This window comes from Ruditapes philippinarum, unplaced genomic scaffold (assembly GCF_026571515.1).
Source record: "Ruditapes philippinarum isolate M1 unplaced genomic scaffold, ASM2657151v2 ctg67_1_1_1_1, whole genome shotgun sequence".
In the NCBI taxonomy this organism is placed as follows: Eukaryota; Metazoa; Mollusca; class Bivalvia; order Venerida; family Veneridae; genus Ruditapes; species Ruditapes philippinarum.
The window spans coordinates 819,733-843,131 of NW_026859561.1; the positions used below are offsets into that span (position 1 = coordinate 819,733).

Sequence of the window (23,399 nt, forward strand, 5' to 3'; positions counted from 1 at the left end):
TGATGTCAAATTTTATCATGAAAAATCCATGTTTCAAAAATGAAAGTGCTATTTTTAAATCATCATATTTTATCGACTGTTTCCACAAGTGTTTTATTTACTGAACGAAGATCAAGGGATCAATCGTTTTCTTACCGTTACTTTGTATTGAAACACTCAATGGATTTACAACAATTGGACGTACTAAGCATGTTTGTATAAGCCCTCTATCTAACAAGTCACTAATAGCCTCACTAACAAAATCATGCTGATTTAATGCCGACTTGTTATTTTTCAAAATACATGACTCAGGAAGTGAATAAAAAGGTATCTTATACCCGTTATAAATTGTATCTAACACAAAATCACTGGCATTTATATCTTGCCAAAACTGAAAATTTCTCTTTAATCGGCCTTTAACTAAAATGTTTTTTTATGCCCTTGTTCGTATTCGTAATAATCGTTTGTAAATTTATGATAATTACAGTCAAAATACTCATCTTTTAAAGATAAATCAGTAGAATTACTTCTTTCCCTCGTCTGGCTGACTTGCGAAACTTCTCTGATTTGTGATGTACGGGCAGTTTCTCCTGAAGTGTGACATTTCTCCACATGCAAAGCAGGAACCAGGCCCCGTGTAGCTTGCTGGCGCAGAGAAACCTGATCTGTAATTCCCGTTGTAGCCACGAAAATTAGTTGACCTTGAAGAACTGACCCTGATCTGGAATTCGAGCGGCACGCACCTCCGACGAAACTGCTTCCCGGGAAGAAATTATTTCTGTAACTGCCAACAGCCCCAGAAGAAAAAGAAGAAGTCTTACTTTTATGCTTTGAGTTTTTTGCTTTTAATAGCCCGGTTCTCAGCTTTGGATATTTTTGACTCGTCCTCGGAGTCACTAGCAAATCGGATTGGACTCATAATTGACGAAACTGTATCCCAACCCGCCTCCGACGAATCTGCAATTCTAATGAGTTTGTTACTTTTCTAAGCTTCTCGGCCGCTTCTTGAAGTAACTCTTTGGCATACTCAACTTTCCCGTGCTCGAGTGCCCACTGAACTTGATTGTTTATATCTTCTAAGGTAGAATTAAATTCAAATTGAATTCGGTTTACCTATGTGTGTCCATTTAATTTCTTTTTCCGACTTGAATTTCTTCACCTCGCTAGAAACGCTGAAAGAATTGCCCTGTACTTCTTCTTTTTAAAGCTTTCACCTCTTCTTTTTGACTGCGTATCTCATTTAACAGCAAATCTAACTGTGAATGTATAGCCACGTTGTCATTTTCCTCGCACATGTTTCAATGTAAATTTACGTGTTAACTGGTAGGCTCTCTCAACGCTGAATGACTACTATAACCCGCCAACTGAGAGAATCCCGTGCAAAATCATACTCCCCCTAGCGGAGACTTATCAATATACAAGGGAAAATAATTCTCTACTAATTCATACTTCAAACGTAGAAAATTATATTTCATTTATAAGTATATAATAAAAATATTTATCACATAAATCGTGGCGCAGGAGTTTAATAAAGCCATTTAATAAAAACGATATTACACTAGTGTAATAACACTTTGACGTGACGTCATTTGCGCTATAAAGAAACATAGCGTTAAAGTGCGCTAATGTTATATTAGCGTTACACTATGGGCGCGTCATTGAAAAATTACTCATTTTAACAGTTTACTGTTCTTATTTTATATATGTGATAAAAAGAATATTATATTCGTGTAGTTTCAATACTAAATTTATTGAACTCGTGGAATAAAACAATATTATGCTCGCCAGAGGCTCGCATAATATGATTTTATTCAACTCGTTCAATAAATTTAGTATTAAACTACACTCATTCAATATCCTCTATATCTTATCAGTTTTGGTTATATAAACACCAATGATTATGTTACAATAACAGTTTGCTGTCAAAATTATAAACACATTTAAGTTAATGATTCTTCATTTTCAATTGTAATACAAATATTTATTTGATTTTGCTTTGTTAATTCAACACAAGAGTAGAATATTTCTTTTGAGGACAGTTTTTTATTTGTTTGGGCCGTCAGATTTGGGCCATTATCATATAATTTCACCGTGGCCGAGGGGTTTGCACGCTCGCTTATGAATCGAGAGGTCTGGAGTTCAAATCCCAGTTGAGGCAACTCATTTTTTTAAAGTCAAATAAACATTGAATTGACTATCAGTGTTGCAATTAGTCTTATAGCCAATTTACTACAGTTAAAACACTGGAAATATACAAAAACAAATTGGTTTATAATCTCACAACCTTCACCTTTCTGACATTCTGAGACCCAAACAAATTCAGCGCCTTCTGTGCTTTGATATGAAGAAGTTTTCTTGCAATTCACTGCATGACAATCAATAGGAAAATACTTACGCCTGTGAATGAAAATCGATTAAATACACTTGCGGTATCTTGAAGTGAAATTCTATCTATACGAATTTAAATAATTTAGGGAAAAATTATATGAAACAATAGCTTTACAGAGATGTGGCCCAATTCATTTGTCAGCTGTTTGGTCTTGCCCAAGTTACGTGTTCTTAGTGGTAAATTATTTATCATACCAGTAGTATTCGCTCTGTGTCAATTTTTTTATATACTATAGTACTCGGTATTTTTTAGATTTTAAATATATGTTTATATTGCTAGCACCAGATAGTTAGCCTATTGAAGTAGTGATATTTACTTACAAAACACACGGACTAATGTACTTACAGCCAAAGGTACGGAACTTGTTACTTTATATTGGCTATTCAATCATATTTCAATTATATTAAAGTGTTCCATAGTTTTGTAGATGGTTTCCTTTATCATCTATGGATCTCTTCCGCACATATGAAGCTCGACTGGAGTTTTGACCAGCATTTTTTTTTTATTTTGAGCCTATTCTCAATAAATATTTCAATAAGAGTTTGTTTTTAACATCGTTTGGTGATCAGATTTTGTGAAAGCTCTGTATTTGGAGTCGAGTCCGTTTAGCGACATTTTCTTCATACACATTGCATATTTTGAGCACACCAGAACCAAAGACGGAAAGAATACCTCGATGAACACTGCATAAAAATCCGAACTTGGGTAAAGAAGAAAAGAGGGTAGAATCACATTCCGATTTTCTCTAAAAAAAAACTTTGAATTTTACATAAATATTGAAAGCTTACCCTGTGATTGATCTATTTTCTACTTAACATATCGCACATGTGGATCAACGGAAATTCACATATTTTTTACCGATGTTCAATTTTGAGATCCATATGGGGTTCCATCACCGTGGTTAAGTGCATTTGCGGTATATCAGTTTCATTCGGTTAGATTGACTACAAACCACTTGTTTCTTGTCACTATGAGCTCCTGATAGAAGTATGTAATATTAGCTCCTATATGGAATGAATGATGGCGATGTTAAATACATAAAAACAAAATATCAAATTATGTCAGATAATAAAACACATGAAGTTACATAACAATAGTTAATCATTATTTGCCACAAAACTAACAACAAAACAATACCATTTATATTTTCAGGTATTTCTAAAGTTATAACGAAAGAAAATAGAAGTTCAATGTTTGTGGATATTTCCAAAATGGAAACATTCAGAAAACAAGAATACATGTATATTGATAACAGTGCACGCGAAACTTCAAAATTCAACGCTTCAAATTCCGAGATATTTTGCAAAGAGTATAGTAACTGGTACCAACGCTATTTTTCAACAAAAGTTACAACAAATTTCAGTTCTTGGACATTTTGAAGAAGAACAAAATTGTTCAAGTATTAATATAACACAGTACATTCAAAAAAAATTCAAACCAAAATTAACATTTGCATTGAAATGTGATGGTAAAAACATTTCAAATCGGGCAAACACCTTTCGAAGATGGAGAAAGAACTGGATGGAACAATACCTTGTTTTAATTTTGGTGATAAGTGTTTGAAAGCATACTTGAATAAATGTTGTAAAGACAATAGACGTGTTCCAAATATAGTGCATTACGTTAGCTACAAGAAATCTGCTTTCTCATTTTTTGACTTTGTAAGTTTTATAAGTGTTATACGTTTCGTCAGACCATGTGTCATTTTGATTCATGGGCGATGCATTGCCGTCTGGGCCTTTCTGGAATAATATGTTGAAGCTTTTCTCCGAATATTATTCATGTTAGGCAGCAACCACCTAATAACATTTTCGGAAAGGCAATCTTATATAAAGAACACACTGGCGATTTTATGCGAATTAAAGCATTGATTTCTTTATGGAGGAATATATTTGGATACAGATACATTATAGTTAAATCACTAGAACCACTCCGGAAGTACCCATGTACGATGTCGAAAAATGGTTTTTACATGGCGTCGTCGGTTCATCATGGCGGAAAAGAATGCGTTGTTTTTACGGAAATTGTTTGACGGGTATAAATACCATTATAACAATAATTCCTATGTTTTTAATGCTATGATATACCCAAATCGTATTTATAAGAATTTCCCAGACTCTATTCATGTAGAAAAATGGAACAATCTCTCGGCTAGTGGAATCAAATAGGTCCTAGTGTGTATGAAATAAATTACAACTGGGGTGGTATGTATGGATTTCACTTGTTTAGTAGGAGTTATAGAAAACCTATAACTGAAAACAGCGTGAAATATTTCAATTCAACGGTAGGGTCTATCTGTCGGCATGTCCTATTTGGAAACAAAGAACTTTGCTTTTAAACGGTTGCAACTTAAAATAGTGTTTGTACAATGCTACGGTGCAAGTAATCCTATGTGTGTTGGCTGTCCTTGAAAGTCATGCGCTGTCAGAATGCAGAAGAGTAGAATGATATTGTTATATGCAAACGAATATTTAATTTGAATAATCAAGCTAACATTTCTGTATATGTTAAATGGAAATAAGAAAAAAGATCTTCTGTAAAAGAAGGCTTCAAAATGCGTCTGCGTACCAGCAAGAGAGCATGCGGTCCTGCATGTGTATGCAGTGTTCATAAAACAAAACAAAGACTTAGTTATAACACAGTATAAAACACCTGATATGTATAAACTACATGTATTTAATGCATTTTTCTCCTTCCTTCTTGTTATAATGTTTCTTTACATACACGATATATTTCCTAATCATTAGGTACAGTATATCAGATTGATAAACTAATCATAAAAAAGAAAGAAAAAAAAACATTTGATAAAAAAAAAGTTGTTTTTTTTCAACTTTTTTTTATTATTATTATTAATTATGAGAATTTTTGTATCACATGTGCAGATCCATATTATATGTGTAATTTATTGTATATTGCTGTATTTATATTCATGAAAGATTCTGCATTTATTTGACAATGTTTTTATTCCCGCGTTAACGTCACGTTCTGTTTAGCGTATAGTTAAACGGACGTTGAGTCATTTGTCATTTGTTATGTTATAAACGTCAATTTTTTCTGAAGAAGACTAAACGTCGAAAGCTTAAGAAAAGCGTTTGTTTTTATTGAACTGATTATATAAACTAATCATGAAAATGATAATTTACATGCTTTAGTAATATAATATTTATAGAAATATAATCTGGAAATTTCATAATCTGGTAAACTCCTACAAGATGTCATTGGATATCAAATATGAGTTTTTTCTTTACACTTTCCTAACGAACAGGCATATTTGGAAACATGGAAAACACGGGACAGTCATGATAAAATGTTCCAATTTTAACAAAAGTGACCGGTATTCCTTTTTATAGGATTTGAAGTATGTCTGTTAAAGCACTAAAATATTATAACGTTTCCGGTACAATAACAGTTTTATTGTGCATACACAAATGCACATGGAAAATAGAACTATATTTGAGAAAAGTAGGTACATTTACTTCTATCTACATTCATGTATAATCATCTTAAGTCAGCGTTTCAGGTAATATTTATCAGTCATCATCACTAAACATAAAGGCATTGTGAGTAAATTTCGCAAGATTTTCTATTGTAGTCTAATTATCACTTTTTAAAACCTCTGTAAATTTATATCATTTGGTATTTTATGAAAACAGAATTAATGAACTGTTCTTATATGTTCGTACAACAGGCATATTATGACAAAATGGTATTCGTCTTCTATATATCTCTGTTTTGACAAAAAATAGCTCATTTCTTTCTACTGTGTTCAGTTTCATTAGATAGGTTCAAGAGCTTATACATTACTAACGTTCCAAACTCCCGTATCTTTGGAACCTTTTTTGTTGACAAGTATTATTACGTCGCACTTTAAAATACAGACGGAATCTATCTAGTCAAGACAGAGTGGGTTTTGCCAAGCATATGAATAACCTTAATAACATAAAAGGTTTTACAACAGGCATTCCATGGACGCAACATTTCAATTTTCTCCAAGTCTGATCCGGAGGATAAATAAAGACCTTTTTTGTAAGTTGTTTACCAATATACAATTCAAAAAAAAGATTAAACAAACATGTCGAATGTCACAATTTGCTATACTAAATGAAGAACAAGCTGATAACTTCAGGTCACAATATAGTACTATATTGTTTAAAATGTCACATTACTTAATGTATGTATGCATGTAACAATGAACTGTAAATGTTCAAGTAAAACACATAAATTTCTGTTCTGTTCTATTTTGTTCAGTTTAAAGATGTTAATTCATTATTACCCGATTTGTAATATAAATAATACGGTGTATTTGCGGAAAATAAGAAGACGTCGATTTCATTTATGGTATAAACTTTTGGTTCTTTATATTGATGGTGAATGTCTTAGAATATTCTATAATATGAACAATATTTTATAAATAAAATAAATCTTCTATAATAGCTTTACTGGAGTACATTAAGATGAAAATCTTTCGCCCATTTCGTTTTGTGTTTTTAAAGGATTTGTCAGAATTGTGTCTAATAAGTGTACAGGTCTTGTCAATATCTAAAATGCAACTTGCTGACTGTCTTAGTAATAGAGAAATTTAAGTTTATGTTAAAAATATCTTTGTTGTTATATGCCGATAATACAGTACTCTTGATTTGAAAAATGCATAAAATGTTATGAGTGATTTAAGTGATTAATAGAGTCTTGTAAGTGAAGCTTAACTAAAATAATAATTTTAGTTAATCAAAGTCCAGTGAGGATTTTCACTTTATGTATGAATTTTAAAGCTTGATTTAGTGGACAGCTTTACTTAAATTGGTTTGCTTTTTAACTACAATGATAGATTTTGTAAATATAAAAAGTTCTTGCTCATCATTTTAAAAGGAAAGTGTTGTATGTTTACCAAATTCCTTGCAATAACATTTACTCAATACCATAGTTGTACCTTTTTTCTATATGATAGTGAAATTTTGGGATTTGAACAAATTCAGATTATGCAGAAAATTCAATTGTCTGTTTGTAAATTTATTTTTAAATTTAAAATCTTCTACACCTAATTGAATTGTATGATTGGTGAATTAGGTATATCAAACTTAGCCTTACAATTCATAACGAGTAAAACCTATACATGTAGAGGGCAATTAAATATGTAAAACATAAAACAATGTTGTCAGTATCTTTAAGAAATTTTGTTAATTCTTATAGATAACATTTGTAAAAGATATTATTCCATCAGCAGAAGGAAGACAATATACTGGCCGGTATATTAATATTTCCAAATGTTTTTTTAAGTTTGGATTGCACGGTTTTGGCATTTTTTCTGTAAAAAAATTTATCCTAAATGATGGGGGAAATTTCATACAAAAAAAAATACTCATTTTTTTTGAAAATATATTTTTCCCAAATTTCTTTTAAAAGCAAACTTTTATGAAAAATTTTAGAACCTTTTTGAATCAAAATGTAACTTTTTGAAATGGGTAAAAATTTAAAGCCGTAAAATTTTTTTTTTATCCCCCCCTTTGGGTTTGATTTTTTTCACTACTTTTTTCGGGTTTAAAATTTTTACTAATTTATGTTAGTTGTTTTGGGGAGTTATAAGCTTTTTTAAAAACACTTTTCGAATCCTTTCCCTTTGGAAAAAAACCCATTTACTAAAAAAATAGTCTAACTTTTTCTTTTTAAAAGGAAAATAACGATTTTGCCCCTGACAAGATTCGAACCTACGCGACCAGCAACTCTTTGAAAATGCTATTATTCTTAAAAATTATTTTTAGATACTATTTTTCTCAGTAATCTTAAATAAAGGACTAGTTGAAAAAAAAACCTCCTATATTAATCTATAAGTTTATTTCTGACTTATAGAATCGTTTTTATGAATAAAAATTTACTTGGTATGAGATGCATGCTGATATATATGTTCACATAGAAAAAAGTAGTGTGCAATACTAGTATTTAATACTTTACACGGTGTAACTTTGTTAGCATTATTTTTTGAGAATTTGCATTTTCATGTGTTTTGGGTCAGAACTAAATGTCAAATGGCAAAAGAGTGCTAATAGAAAACTAGAGAAAAAACATGAGATTTTATTGAGTTATTAGAAGAGGAAGAAAAGACAAAAAAAAATGTTTTTTACTTATTTCCGAGTGACGACCAGAAGTCAAGCTACAGCCATATTTCAAGCTTCTTATCACACAAATATCACATGTATATTTGTGGTATCTTGACCTTCTTTATTGTTTGGTTTTATTAACCTGTCAATTACATACTGATTACACGGTCGATGCACACAGTATATTAATCTTCGGTAGATTTTCGGTAAGTTCCGTGAGATGTACGCTGTATGATGGAATTTAATTTAATTTGTATCTCTCAACAAAGTGTACTCAGCGTTATAGCGCAATAGGGTAAAGCAACCCTAAAAGATAAAAAAAACATTTAGTATACTAAAGGCATTGATTACAGCCTATGTAAGTCAGTGACTTTTCAAATGTACTACTATTTGGAGCTTCTTTATTGTCACTTATGCCGATAACGGTTAAAATGAGGTTTAAGGCAGTAAAAAACGGCCCCGTGTCACTTTGTTTCATTAAAATTATTTCAAATTATTCCACCACTTAGTATAATACACATGTATTAGTATTTGCGGCGAATGGATCATTGTCGCCATAGAGTACCTTTATTTTATAAAAAAAATATGTGAATACCAATTACAAAAAAAAAATCAAACTAAAACAGTTTTATGAAAGTTTTCTTGAAATTCACTGCATTGACAATCAATATGAAAATACTTGTGCCTGTGAATGATAATCTATTAAATACACATGCGGAATCTTTAAAGTGAAAAATTTTATCTATACGAATTTAGACAATTTAGGGAAAAATTATATGAAACCATAGCTTTAAATAGATATGATCCAATTCATCTGTCAGCTGTTTAATCTTGTCCAAGTTACGTTTTCTTAATTAGTGGAAAATAATTTATCATCAGTAGTATTCGCTCTGTCATTTTTTTTTATAAACAAGTACTCGGTATTTTTATTTATTTATTTTTTTTTAAGATTTTTAATGTTTATTTATATTGCTAGCACCAGATAGTTAGCCTGAGGTAGGGATATTTACTTACCAAACACACTTATGTACTTTCAGCCAAAGCTACGGAACTTTAATCGTTCCCTTAAATTCAACTACTATATAAAAGTGATCCATAGTTTTGTAGATGGTTTCCTATATCATCTATGGATCTCTTCAGCACAAATGAAGCTCGACTGGAGTTTTGACCAGCAATTTCTTTATTTTGAGCCTATTCTCAATAAATATTTCAATAAGGGTTTTTTAAGCATCATTTGGTGATAAAAGATTGTGTGAAAGCCCGTTTATTGACATTTTCTTCATACGCATTGCATATTTTGAGCACACCAGAACCCACGACGGAAAGAAAACCTCGATGAAGACTGCATAAAAATCCGAACAAAAAATGGGTAAAGAAGAAAAGCCAGGAGGGTAGAATCACATTCCGATTTTCTCCAAAAAAAAAAATCTTTGAATTTTACATAAATGTTTAAAATGTTTAAAGCTTACCCTGTGATTAATCTATTTTATCCTTCACAATCATATCGAATAAAATCTTACATCAGGATTCAGGAGCAGTGGAAATTCACATATATTTTTTACCGATGTTCAATTTTGAGATCCATGTGGGGTTCCATCACCGTGGTTAAGTGCATTTGCGGTATATCAGTTTCATTCGGTTAGATTGACTACAAACCACTTGTTTCTCGTCACTATGAGCTCTATCCTTCTGATAGAAAGATGTAAGATATTAGCTTCTATATGGAATGATTTGGCGATGTTAAATACATAAACAAAAAATATTAAATTATGTCAGATAATAAAACACATTTGAAGTTACATAACAATAGTTAATCATTATTTGCCCACAAAACTAACAACAAAACAATTCCATTTATATTTTCAGGTATTTCTGAAGTTATAACGAAAGAAAATAGAAGTTCAATGTTTGTGGATATTTCCAAAATGGAAACATTCAGAAAACAAGAATAACATGTATATTATAACAGTGCACACGAAACTTCAAAATTCAACGTTTCAAATTCCGAGATATTTTTGCAAAGTGCATAGTAACTGGTACCAACGCTATTTTTCAACAAAAAGTTACAACAAATTTCAGTTCTTGGACATTTGAAGAAGAACAAAATTGTTCAAGTATTAATTAAAACACAAGTAACATTCAAAACATTCAACACAAAATTAACATTTTCATTGAAATTGTTGATGGTAAAAAACAGGTTCAAAATCGGGCAAACACCTGTTGGAGATGGGAAAGTAATGGATGAAACAATTACCGCGTTTTAATTTTGTGATAAGTGTTTGAAAGCATACTTGAATAAATGTTTGTAAAAGACAATAGACGTGTTCCAAATATAGTGCATTACGTTAGCTACAAGAAATCTGCTTTATCATTTTTTGACTTTGTATGTTTTTATAAGTGTTATACGTTTCGTCAAGACCATGTGTCCCATTTTGATTCATGGCGATTGCATTGCCGTTCTGGGCCTTTCTGGAAAAAAATGGTTGAAGCTTTCTCCGATATTAATTCATGTTAGGCAGCAACCACCCTAATAACATTTTCGGCAAAAGGCAATCTTATATAAAAGGGAACACACTGGCGATTTTATGCGATTAGGCATTGATTTCTTTATGGAGGAATATATTTGGATACAGATACAGTCATAGTTAAATCACTAGAACCACTCTGGAAGTTTACCCATGTACGATGTCTAACAAGGCGGTTACATGGCGTCTTCGTTCATCATGGCGGAAAAAGAATGCGTTGTTTTTACGGAAATGGTTTCGGCGGGTTATAAATACCATTTTAATGAACAATAATTCCTTATGTTTTTTTAATGCTATGATGTACCCAAAACGTATTTATAAGAATTTCCCAAACTCTATTTATGTAGAAAATGGAACAATCTCTCGGCTAGTGAATCAAATAGGCCCTAGTGTGTATAAAATAAATTACAATTGGGCTGGTATGTATGGATTTCACTTGTTTAGTAGGAGTTATAGAAAACCTATAACTGTAGACAGCGTGAAATATTTCAATTCAACGGTAGGGTCTATCTGTCGGCATGTCCTATTTGGAAACAAAGAACTTTGCTTTTAAACGTTTGCATTTTGAAATTGTATTTGTATAATGTTATGTCTCAATTAAACATATGTGTGCTAAAGTTTTGTTCAACTGTTAAACATACAACATTATGCTTACCCGTACAAAAGTTATGTTCAACCGAACAGAGTTCCAATTGCGCTGTCAGGATGCATAAGAGTAGAATGTTATTGTTATATGCAGACGAACATTTAATTTGAATAATCAAGCGAACACTTCTGCATGTATATTCTAAATGGAAATAAGAAAAGAGATATGTCGAAAAGAAGGCAGGTTTCAAACTATATCTGCGTTCAAACAAGAGAGCATGCGTATGCATAAAACAAAATGAAAACAGTGTGAAACGCATGATATGTACAAACAACTTAATGCAATTTTCTCCTACCTTCTTGTTATAATGTTTCTTTACAAATACGATATATTTCCTAATCATTAGGTACAGTATATAAGACTGATAAACTAATCATGAAGATGATAATTAACATGCTATAGTAATACAATATTTATAGAAATATAATCTGGAAATTTCATAATCTGGTAAACTCCTACAAGATGTCATTGGATATCAAATATGAGTTTTTTCTTTACACTTTCCTAACGACTTTCCTAACGAACAGACATATTTGGAAACATAAAAAACGGCCGACAGTCATGATTAAATGTTCCAATTTTAATAAAAGTGACCGATATTTCTTTTTTTTATAGTATTTCAAGTATGTCTGTTAAAGCACTAAAATATTGTAACGTTTCCGGTGCAATAACAGTTTTATTGTGCACACACAAAATGCACATGAAAAATAGAACTATGTTTGAGAAAAGTAGGTACATTTACTTCTGTTTGCATTCGTGTATAATCATCTTAAGTCAGAGATTCAGGTCATATTTATCAGTCGTCACCACTAAGCATAAAGGCATTGTGAGTAAATTTCGCAAGATTTCTTATTGTAGTCTAATTATCACTTTTTAAAGCCTCTGTAAATTTATAACATTTTGTATTTTATGAAAATATGAATAAATGAATTGTTTTCTAATATGTTCGTACAACAGGCATTTAATGACAAAATGGTATTCGTCTTCTATATCTCTGTTTTGACCAAAAAAATCGCTCATTTCTTTCTACTGTGTTCAGTTTCATTAGATAGGTTCAAGAGCTTATACATTACTAACGTTCCAAACTCCCGTATCTTTGGAACCTTTTTTGTTTAAAAGTATTATTAAGTCGCACTTTAAAATACAGACGAAATCTATCTAAGTCAAGACAGAGTGGGTTTTGCCAATAACCTTAATAACATAAAAAGTTTTATAACAGGCATTCAAAATAATAATTTTAGTTAATCAAAGTCCAGTGAGGATTTTCACTTTATGTATGACTTTTAAAGCTTGATTTAGTGGAAGCTTTACTTAAATTGGTTTGCTTTTTAACTACAATGATATATTTTGTAAATATTAAAAGTTCTTGCTGACCATTTTAGAAGATAAGTTTTGTAAAATGTGTTTACGAAATTCCTTACAATAACATTTATTCAATACCATAGTTGTACCTTTTTTTCAGATTCTGGAGAAAATTTAATTGTCTGTTTGTAAATATATTTTGAATTTAAAATCTTCTACACTTAATTGTATGATTGGTGAATTAGATATATCAAACTTAGCCTTACAAGTCATAACAGTTGTGTTTCAGGAGTAAAACCTATAAATATAGAGGGCAATTAAATATGTAAAACATAAAACAATGTAGTCAGTATTTTTAAGAAATTTTGTTAATTCTCGTGGATAACATTTGAAAAAGATATTCTTCCATCAGCAGAAGGAAGACAATATACTGGCCGGTATATTAATATTTTCAAATGTTCTTTTAAGTTTGGATTGCACGGATTGGCATAATTCTGTAAATAATATCCTAAGTGATAAGGGAATCATACAAACAAAAATACTCATTGTTTTGAAGAATATATTCTTCTATTTAATAAAAGCAAATATTTATGTAAATTTAGAACCATTTGAATCGTTTGTAACTTATTGAAATGGTTGAACTAAAGCCGTATAATCTTTTTTTATTTCCCCATTGGTGATGAATTTCACTACTTATTTAGTTAATGATTTTTACTAATTTATTTTAGTTGTGTTGGGAGTTATAAGCTTATTGAAACACGTTTGAATCCGTTCCTGGAATAAAACCGGTACTAAACAATAGGTGTAAAGTTTCTTGTTAAAGGAAATAACGACTTGCCCCATACAAGATTTGAACCTACGCGGTCAGCAACTCTTTGAAAATGCTCTTATTCTTAAAAAATAGTTTTAGATACTATTTTTCTCAGTTATCTTAAATAAAGGACTATTTGAAAAAAAAACCTCTTATATTAATCTATAAGTTTATTTCTGACTTATAGAATCGTTTTTATGCATAAGAATTTAATTGGTATGTACTAAAGAATCGTTTTCATGAATAAGAATTTACTTAGTGTGAGATGCATGCTGATATATATGTTCACATGGAAAAAAGTAGTGTATTTAATACTTTACACGGTGTAACTTTGTTAGCATTATTTTTGAGAATTTGCATTTTCATGTGTTTTGGGTCAGAGCTAAATGTCAAAGAGCAAAAGAGTGCTAATAGAAAACTAGAGAAAAAACATGAGATTTTATTGAGTTATAAGAAGAGGAAGAAAAGACAAAAAAAAAAATGCTTTTTACTTATTCCGAGTGACGACCAGAAGTCAAGCTACAGCCATATTTCAAGCTTCTTATCACACAAATATCACATGTATATTTGTGGTATCTTGACCTTCTGTATGGAAAGCGGTATGGGACCCTTCCGCCGTTACTATATAATCCAATGTAAATGTCTTATGACGGAAATCCGCCGTTAGAAATACCCGCTCCGCCATAAGCTATCTATTTCGCCGGTATACTTGTCCGGCCTAAAGATTGCGCTGTTAAAATGAAACTGACGGAAATCTGTCGTTTAAATACCCGCCCCGGCGTTATAAATACTTTCGAACTCACCAGTTCAGTAACTGTGCCGGCTGAATTTGACATTGGGATAAATTTATCAATTCCTTGTGAAGTTCTTGTAATTATACGTTTTAGGAGAATGTTTGATGGGGTTTCGGTCTGGGCTTTTTGCACGCCACTGAAGTGATGTTAACGTTAATAGAAGAAAATAATCAACAACCATACGAGACTAAATGGGCATTTGAATAAGCATTATCGTACATGAACATCGACATAATATTTAGAGCATGGTTTTAGAAGATGGCAAAGCAATTCACACATTCAACCACGCAACATGCCTTCTTTCTTCAATATTTTACTTGATATGAACGGGATATGTTTGATTATTCTAATTTGAGCTGTATTCTCCTTACATTTTGTTGCCCATGTACGTCCGGAACGATGACGATGAGTAGGGAACGATGAACTTACCTAACATTATCTGGTTTTTTTTTGTGTTTTTTTTTTCTTTTTGTAAATGTAATTCATATCAAGCTGATTGTCGATGGTATCCGACCAATATCACTCGCAATAGCTCTCACGTACAGACACATAAAACTGGTGTACGATGTGTTACATGTGACAGGCAAGTTAAGCCCATTTTGCACCAGAAATGCTTTTATTAATTTTTATTTCTCAAATTCGTTTCACTTTTTGTATTCTTTTAAAGTTTTCAACAATTTTTTGCTTTTTGGCAATTAGTACATTTATAGTGATTTTATATTTTGTATGGAAGTCAAAATACTACTTTGTTTCCATTTTGCTACTTTAATGACACAAAACTTTAAACATTTTGGACAATTTGCTTTAGGTAAGACACATGCTCTAAACGGTATAAAACTCATGTTTGACCTTTTAAATAAGTAAATATTTATTCATTTCTGAGTCATAAAATATATATTCATATAAATAAATTTAAAGTAACAATTACACTGCTTTGATAACAGTTAAAAGAATCAGGTATAATAACTGTCAGATGCAAAATATTTCAAATAGTTTTATTTCGAGACAAACAATTAATAAACAGTAATGTTGAATACTTCTGTTGAAGAAAATATATCAATAAGATTATTTTGATAAGCTTTAACATGATTTAACGAACCCGCCTAATCATAACGACGGAAATTATCATGATACTGCTGGTAACAGATGCGAAGAAAAACTTAGTTCAACTATAGCACATATATGATCGATGTAGTTTGAATTAATGTAGGACACCATGAACTCTTTTTACGGTAGAACTTTGTTTCTACTGTTGTCATTTTGGATTTTCACATCTGTTTGGATATTAAATTACCATTTGCACAGAAACTTTAATATAAGAGGTAATAGATTTTTGTTACACAAATAAAGAATTACGACCGCTTAGCATGTAAGCATGCAGTTTACAGTTTGTCTTGTTTAATACTGGTGTCGAATTTTTATTGAATGTAGTTTTATTTGTTGTATATTTAAAGAAATATGTTGCAATAATTATTTCCACTTATAACACTTTTTGTTACAACCAAAAAAAAATCAAAGTTTGTAAGTTCAAATTTACTTACTTTGAAAAAAATATAATTACGTTTTCTTTCTAAATCATTTCGTGGTTCTACTTTGTGTGGCGATGTAACCGGAAGTGAATGATGTCAGTTCGTAGATTTCCGTCTGAACTATTTCTGGGATTACCATTTTAAGTTGTTTTGGCAAATTATTTACCAATATACTAAATAAGAGACTGAATGAGTATTTGGAATGCCACAATTTACTTAATGAAGAACAAGCTGGGTTCAGATCACAATATGGTACCACTGATCATATGTTTTCCTTAAAGATGTTAATTGATTATTATTTAAGTTGTAATAAAAAGCTTTACTGTGCATTTGTTGACTATAGGAAGGCATTTGATTCTGTTAATCGACTTCATTTATGGCACAAACTTTTGTCACATAATATTGATGGTAAGTGTCTTGGTATAATCCACAATATGTACAGTAAGGCTAAATCTTGTGTTAAAGTAAACTGTGAGTTGACTAGTTTCTTTAGTAGTTTTACCGGTGTACGTCAAGGTGAAAATCTTTCACCAATTTTGTTTTCTATCTTTTTGAACGATTTGTCAGAATTTGTATCTAATAAATATACAGGACTTGTAAATATCTCTGACGCAACTCGGGAATGTCTTAGTGACGATGTCATTGATATGTAAGAAACATGGATTGGAATACCATTATTATGCAGACGATGGACAACTGTACCTCTCCTTTAAACCAACATGTCCAGTCTCTAAGAATGACTCTTTAGATCGAGTTCAAAGCTTTCTTGCGGAAATAGTAACATGGATGAACAATAATATGTTAAAAATCAATGCTGACAAGACAGAAGTAATTATATTTACATCTCAGAGAAACCAACAGCATGTTGAGACCATAACTGTGACTATCGGAGATGAAAACATAAAACCATCAAATAGTGTAAGAAATCTTGGTGCTATATTGGACAACAACATGACCCTGGAAAAGCACATTAACTCAGTTTGTAGATCTTGTTATGGACAACTACGCCAGATTGGTCATATAAGGAAATACCTGAATACTGATGCAACAAAATTTTTAGTGAATTCTTTAGTCACCTCACGCATGGATTATTGTTATGCACTTTTATATGGTGTACCTAAAACGACATTGAATAAACTACAACATCTTCAAAACACTGCTGCCCGCATCATAACAGGAACATCCAGATTTGAACATATCACTCCAGTATTGAAGAAACTACACTGGATTCCTGTGGTTTACCGTGTAGATTTTAAAATCCTTATGCAAACTTATAAAGCCCTACATGACCAGTCACCAATTTACCTTAAACATTTACTGGCGCTATATCAACCAACAAGAAACTTCAAAGCAACTTGTTGTTGCCAAAAGTAGGACTGTAAGATATGGTGAACGCAGTTTCTCTTCGGTGGCACCTAAATTGTGGAATACTCTCCCAGACAGTATCAGAGACTCAAAAACAGTAGATGTTTTTAAGAAATCTTTAAAAACACATTTTTTTCCAGAAAATTTATAGTAACTAACTGTGCTGTATTTGTCATCACTGTGAATTGGCGTGCTGTCTTTTGTTATGAGATATCTGGGTACACATTTGAAATATAATAGTCTATTTTTGAATCACATTTCAATTTGTATTGTTTACTGTTTTTATCAAATTGGATTTAGATTTCAGTTGTCTTATCTTGATTTGTATTTTTTTAAATCTTAATAGTTTTAACGTTTCTCTTTATTTTTTTTTTCAAGTCTTAGATTATTCTTCATGTACATTTTTTTATTTGATCGACTGAGTTTTAGACTTTTAGATTAATCATGTTATATTTTATATTTTGTAAATGTATACATATATGTGTGTTATTATTTTTATTACTTATTTTTGTTTTTAAAGTCATTGTAAATGTATATAATTCCATTGTAAAGCGCCTTTGAACATTTTATTTTTTGAGAAGGGCGCTATAAAAATGTGGTAATTATTATTATATTATTATTATGTTAAATTGTTTCTTTTGTTATATGCTGATGATACAGTGCTTTTAGCAGAAAGCAAAACTGATTTGCGAGATGCCTTAAATGCCATGAGTGAGTACTGTAATATATGGAATCTTGTTGTAAATGAAGCTAAGACTAAAGTAGTGGTCTTTAGTAAGTCAAAACCTAAGGATGACTTTGATTTCATGTACAATGGTAAAAAGCTTGATTTTGTAGATAACTTTACTTACCTTGGAGTACTTTTTAATTATAATGGTAATTTTTTGAAATCAAAGAAAATTCTTGTTGATAATGCTAGAAGAGCAATGTTTTCTGTGATCCAAAAGTCACGTAAATTATGCTTACCAATTTCTTTGCAACTACATTTATTTAACTCTATGGTTGTACCTATCCTTCTTTATGGAAGTGAAGTTTGGGGATTCGAACAAGTTCAAATTCTAAAGAAATTTCAGTTGTATTTTTGTAAATTTATTTTGAATTTAAAAGCTTCTACACCTAATTGTATGGTTTATGGTGAGTTAGGCATATTCCCATTAGCCGTACAAGTGAAAGCAAGAGTTTTGTGTTTCTGGAGTAAAATTATAAATGCTAAGGAAAATAAGATATGTAAACGTCTTTATAAAACAATGTTGTCTTTGTCCTCTAGGAATATTGTTAATTCTAAATGGATAAATTTTGTGAAAGAAACACTTAGTAATCTTGGCATGTCAGAATATTTTCATTTACAGAAGGTAGATAATATTAATCACTTTAAAAATATTGTGAAGCTTAGACTTCAAGATCAATTTTTACAAGATTGGCATAGTACTATTGATACATCCTCTAAGTGTTTAGTGTATCGTACATATAAAAATACTCATTGTTTTGAAAAATATCTAGATGTACTTCCTTTTGACATAGGCAAATATTTATGTAAATTTAGAACAATGAATCACCTATTACCAATCGAAAAAGGCAGACATTTGGCAATTGATCATAATAATAGGGTCTGTTCCTTATGTCCGTATCAAGCTATTGGTGATGAATTTCACTACTTATTTGAATGTTCGTACTTTAATGACATAAGAAAGACGTAAATCTCTTCTTCCCAGGTTTTACATTCATCCCAATATTTTTAAACTTGACACATTAATGAATAGTTGTGATAAAAATATTCTACTAAAATTATCTTTATTTTGTAAAAACATTATGTTAAAATTTAGATAACTAATACTTCTCATTCTCCGTTCCCATTTGTTACAATATAAAATACATGTTGTATTGAATTCAGTACTTGAAATGAACAATATGATCTCCTTTTTGTTTTTTTAGCTAGTCATAATTGTATTTTTATATTGTGATATTAGTTATTTTTGACTGTTATTTTTCTGTTTGTTTGTTGTTATAACCAGTTGCATATTATATGCCTTGGTTTAATAAAAACTGAAACTGAAAACTGAAACTGAAATCTGTATAACGTTTCATATATATTAAATGTGATTCTACCTTCCATATTTATCCATATTTTATGTTCGGATTTCTATGCAGTCTTCATCGAGATATTCTTTCCGTCGTAGGTTCTGGTATGCCCAAAATATGCAATGCATTTGAAGAAAATGCCGCTAAACGGACTCCAAATACAGAGTTTTCAAAAAAAAAAAATCTTACCACCAAACGATACTTAACATTCAAACAGACCATTATTGAAACATGTATTGAGATTGGTCTCAAAATAAAGGAATTGCTGGTCCAAATTCCATCTGAGCTCCATATGTGCTGAAGAGATCCATATGTGCGTGATATAGAAATTAACATAATAACGAATCACTTCCATATAACAATAAATGTTTTATTATTTTGTGTATCATTTTGTAATAAAAACTAATATTTCATATAGACACATTGCCCCAAGTCGAGCTTGGATAACATCAACTCTAAAAGATAAAATACATTTAATATACTAAAGGCATTGATAACAGCTATGTTTGTAAGTCATTGAGTTTTCAAACGTACTGCTATTGGAGCTTCTTTATTGTCACTTATGCCGGTAACGGTTAAAATGAGGTTTAATGAAGTAAAAATGCCGTTGTCACTTGCTTCATTAAAATCATTTCAAATTATTCCACCCCTTAGTATAATACACATGTATTAGTATTTGGAATGGATCATTGTCGCCATAGAGTACCTTTATTTTATAAAAAAAATATGTGAATACCAATTACAAAAAAAACTAAAACGGGAACAAAATAGCGCGACTAATATAAAGCGTTACTTTTATTCAGCTCATCCATGTCACAATAAATTACTACAAATTATAAATAGATTTAAGTTAATGGTTCTTTATTTTCCATTGTAATACAAATATTTATTTGAGTTTGCTTTGTTTATTCGTAGAATATTTCTTTTGAGGACAGTTTTATGAAAAGTTTTCTTGAAATTCACTACATGACACTCAATATGAAAATATTGTGCCTGTGAATGAAAATCTATTAAATACACATGCGAAATCTTAAAGTGAAATTTTATCTATACGAATTTCGACAATTTAGGGAAAAATTATATAAAACAATAGCTTTACATAGATATGACCCAATTCATCTGTCAGCTATTTAATCTTGTCCAAGCTGCGTTTTCTTAATAAGTGAAAAATTATTTATCATATCAGTAGTATTCGCTCTGTCATTTTTTTATATACAAGTACTCGGTATTTTTTTTTAAAGATTTCTAATGTTTTTTTATATTGCTAGCACCAGATAGTTAGCCTGAGGTAGGGATATTTACTTACCAAACACACTTATGTACTTTCAGCCAAAGCTACGGAACTTTAATCGTTCCCTTAAATTCAACTACTATATAAAAGTGATCCATAGTTTTGTAGATGGTTTCCTATATCATCTATGGATCTCTTCAGCACAAATGAAGCTCGACTGGAGTTTTGACCAGCAATTTCTTTATTTTGAGCCTATTCTCAATAAATGTTTCATTTAGAGTTTGTTTGAATGTTAAGCATCGTTTGGTGATAAGATTTTGTGATAATTCTGTACTGTTTTGCGACATTTTCTTCATACGCATTTAATATTTTGGGCACACCAAAACGCACAACGGAAAGAATATCTCGATGAAGACTGCATAAAAATCCGAACAGAAACGGGTAAATATGTAAGAAAGCAAGGAGGGTAGAATCATATTCCGATTTTCTTTTTAAAAAAAAGCTTTGAACTTTAAAGAAATGTTTAAAATGTTGAAAACTTACCCATCTGATTGGACTATTTTCTCCTTCTAATATCGAATAAAAGCTCACATCAGGAGCAGCTGATTCACATATATTTTTTACCGATGCTCAATTTTGAGATCCATATGGGGTTCCATCACCGTGGTTAAGTGAATTTGCGGTATATCAGTTTCATTCGGTTAGATTGACTACAAACCACTTGTTTCTCGTCACTATGAGCTCTATCCTTCTGATAGAAAGATGTAATATTAGCTTCTATATGGAATGATGGCGATGTTAAATACATTAAAACAAAATATTAAATTATGTCAGATAATAAAACACATGAAGTTACATAACAATAGTTAATCATTATTTGCCACAAAACTAACAACAAAACAATTCCATTTATATTTTCAGGTATTTCTAAAGTTATAACGAAAGAAAATAGAAGTTCAATGTTTGTGGATATTTCCAAAATGGAAACATTCAGAAAACAAGAATACATGTATATTGATAACAGTGCACACGAAACTTCAAAATTCAACGCTTCAAATTCCGAGATATTTTGCAAAGTGCATAGTAACTGGTACCAACGCTATTTTTCAACAAAAGTTACAACAAATTTCAGTTCTTGGACATTTGAAGAAGAACAAAATTGTTCAAGTATTAATATAACACAGTACATTCAAAAAATTCAACCAAAATTAACATTTGCATTGAAATGTGATGGTAAAACAGTTCAAATCGGGCAAACACCTTTCGAAGATGAGAAAGAACTGGATGGAACAATACCTTGTTTTAATTTTGGTGATAAGTGTTTGAAAGCATACTTGAATAAATGTTGTAAAGACAATAGACGTGTTCCAAATATAGTGCATTACGTTAGCTACAAGAAATCTGCTTTCTCATTTTTTGACTTTGTATGTTTTATAAGTGTTATACGTTTCGTCAGACCATGTGTCATTTTGATTCATGGCGATGCATTGCCGTCTGGGCCTTTCTGGAATAAAATGTTGAAGCTTTCTCCGAATATTATTCATGTTAGGCAGCAACCACCTAATAACATTTTCGGAAAGGCAATCTTATATAAAGAACACACTGGCGATTTTATGCGGATTGAGGCATTGATTCTTTATGGAGGAATATATTTGGATACAGATACAGTCATAGTTAAATCACTAGAACCACTCCGGAAGTACCCATGTACGATGTCGAAACAAGGCGGTTACATGGCGTCTTCGTTCATCATGGCGGAAAAGAATGCGTTGTTTTTACGGAAATGGTTTGACGGGTATAAATACCATTATAACAATAATTCCTATGTTTTTAATGCTATGATATACCCAAATCGTATTTATAAGAATTTCCCAGACTCTATTCATGTAGAAAATGGAACAATCTCTCGGCTAGTGAATCAAATAGGTCCTAGTGTGTATGAAATAAATTACAATTGGGCTGGTATCTATGGATTTCACTTGTTTAGAAGAAGCTATAGAAAACCTATAACTGTAGACAGCGTGAAATATTTTAATTCAACGGTAGGGTCTATCTGTCGGCATGTCCTATTTGGAAACAAAGAACTTTGCTTTTAAACGTTTGTAATTTGAAATTGAGTTTGTATAATGCTACGTACGCCACAACTGTTTATATAGGTACAGGCTGTGTGACGGCTGCTCTTAAGATTTATGTTTTACAAAAGTTTTGAGTTCTGTTTAACCGCACAGAGCTCCCAGGTACGCTGTCTAAGTGCAAAAGAGTAAAATGGTATTATTATATGATGCTGACACATATTCATTTTGAATATTTGTATATGTTCTTTTTTAATGGAACTAAATAAAAAACTTATTTCGGGAAGAATACGGAGTTTAAATGAGCCTGCGTATGCTTATTATACATAGAACGTACGTTCATGCGTATGCAATGTTCAAACAAAACCATATTTATATATATAAATACAACACACTTTTAGTATATTTTTTTCTTCTTGTATATAATGTATCTTTGTACAGACGATATATTTCCTAATCATTATGTGCATCAGACTGATCAAGAAAAAATATTATAAACTTATGTAATAAAATATTTATAGATTTGCATATTCACATTGTTATGACTGGTAATTTCATAATCGGATATATAAACTCCGACAAGTT

The 23,399-nt window shown here is 31.0% G+C and overlaps 1 protein-coding gene and 1 pseudogene across 1 annotated transcript; both read left to right on the forward strand.

Annotated features, from left to right (window-relative positions):
- Nucleotides 1–3,873: 3,873 nt before the first annotated feature.
- On the forward strand, nt 3,874–11,588 carry LOC132756991 (uncharacterized; annotated as a pseudogene).
- Nucleotides 11,589–16,703: 5,115 nt separating this feature from the next.
- On the forward strand, nt 16,704–23,195 carry LOC132756992 (uncharacterized). Its single transcript, XM_060748154.1, has 3 exons — nt 16,704–17,424; nt 18,093–18,248; nt 21,664–23,195. The coding sequence occupies exons 1-3, from the start codon at nt 16,704–16,706 to the stop codon at nt 22,836–22,838; spliced, it is 2,052 nt and encodes a 683-aa protein (XP_060604137.1). The 3' UTR covers nt 22,839–23,195.
- Nucleotides 23,196–23,399: the final 204 nt, after the last annotated feature.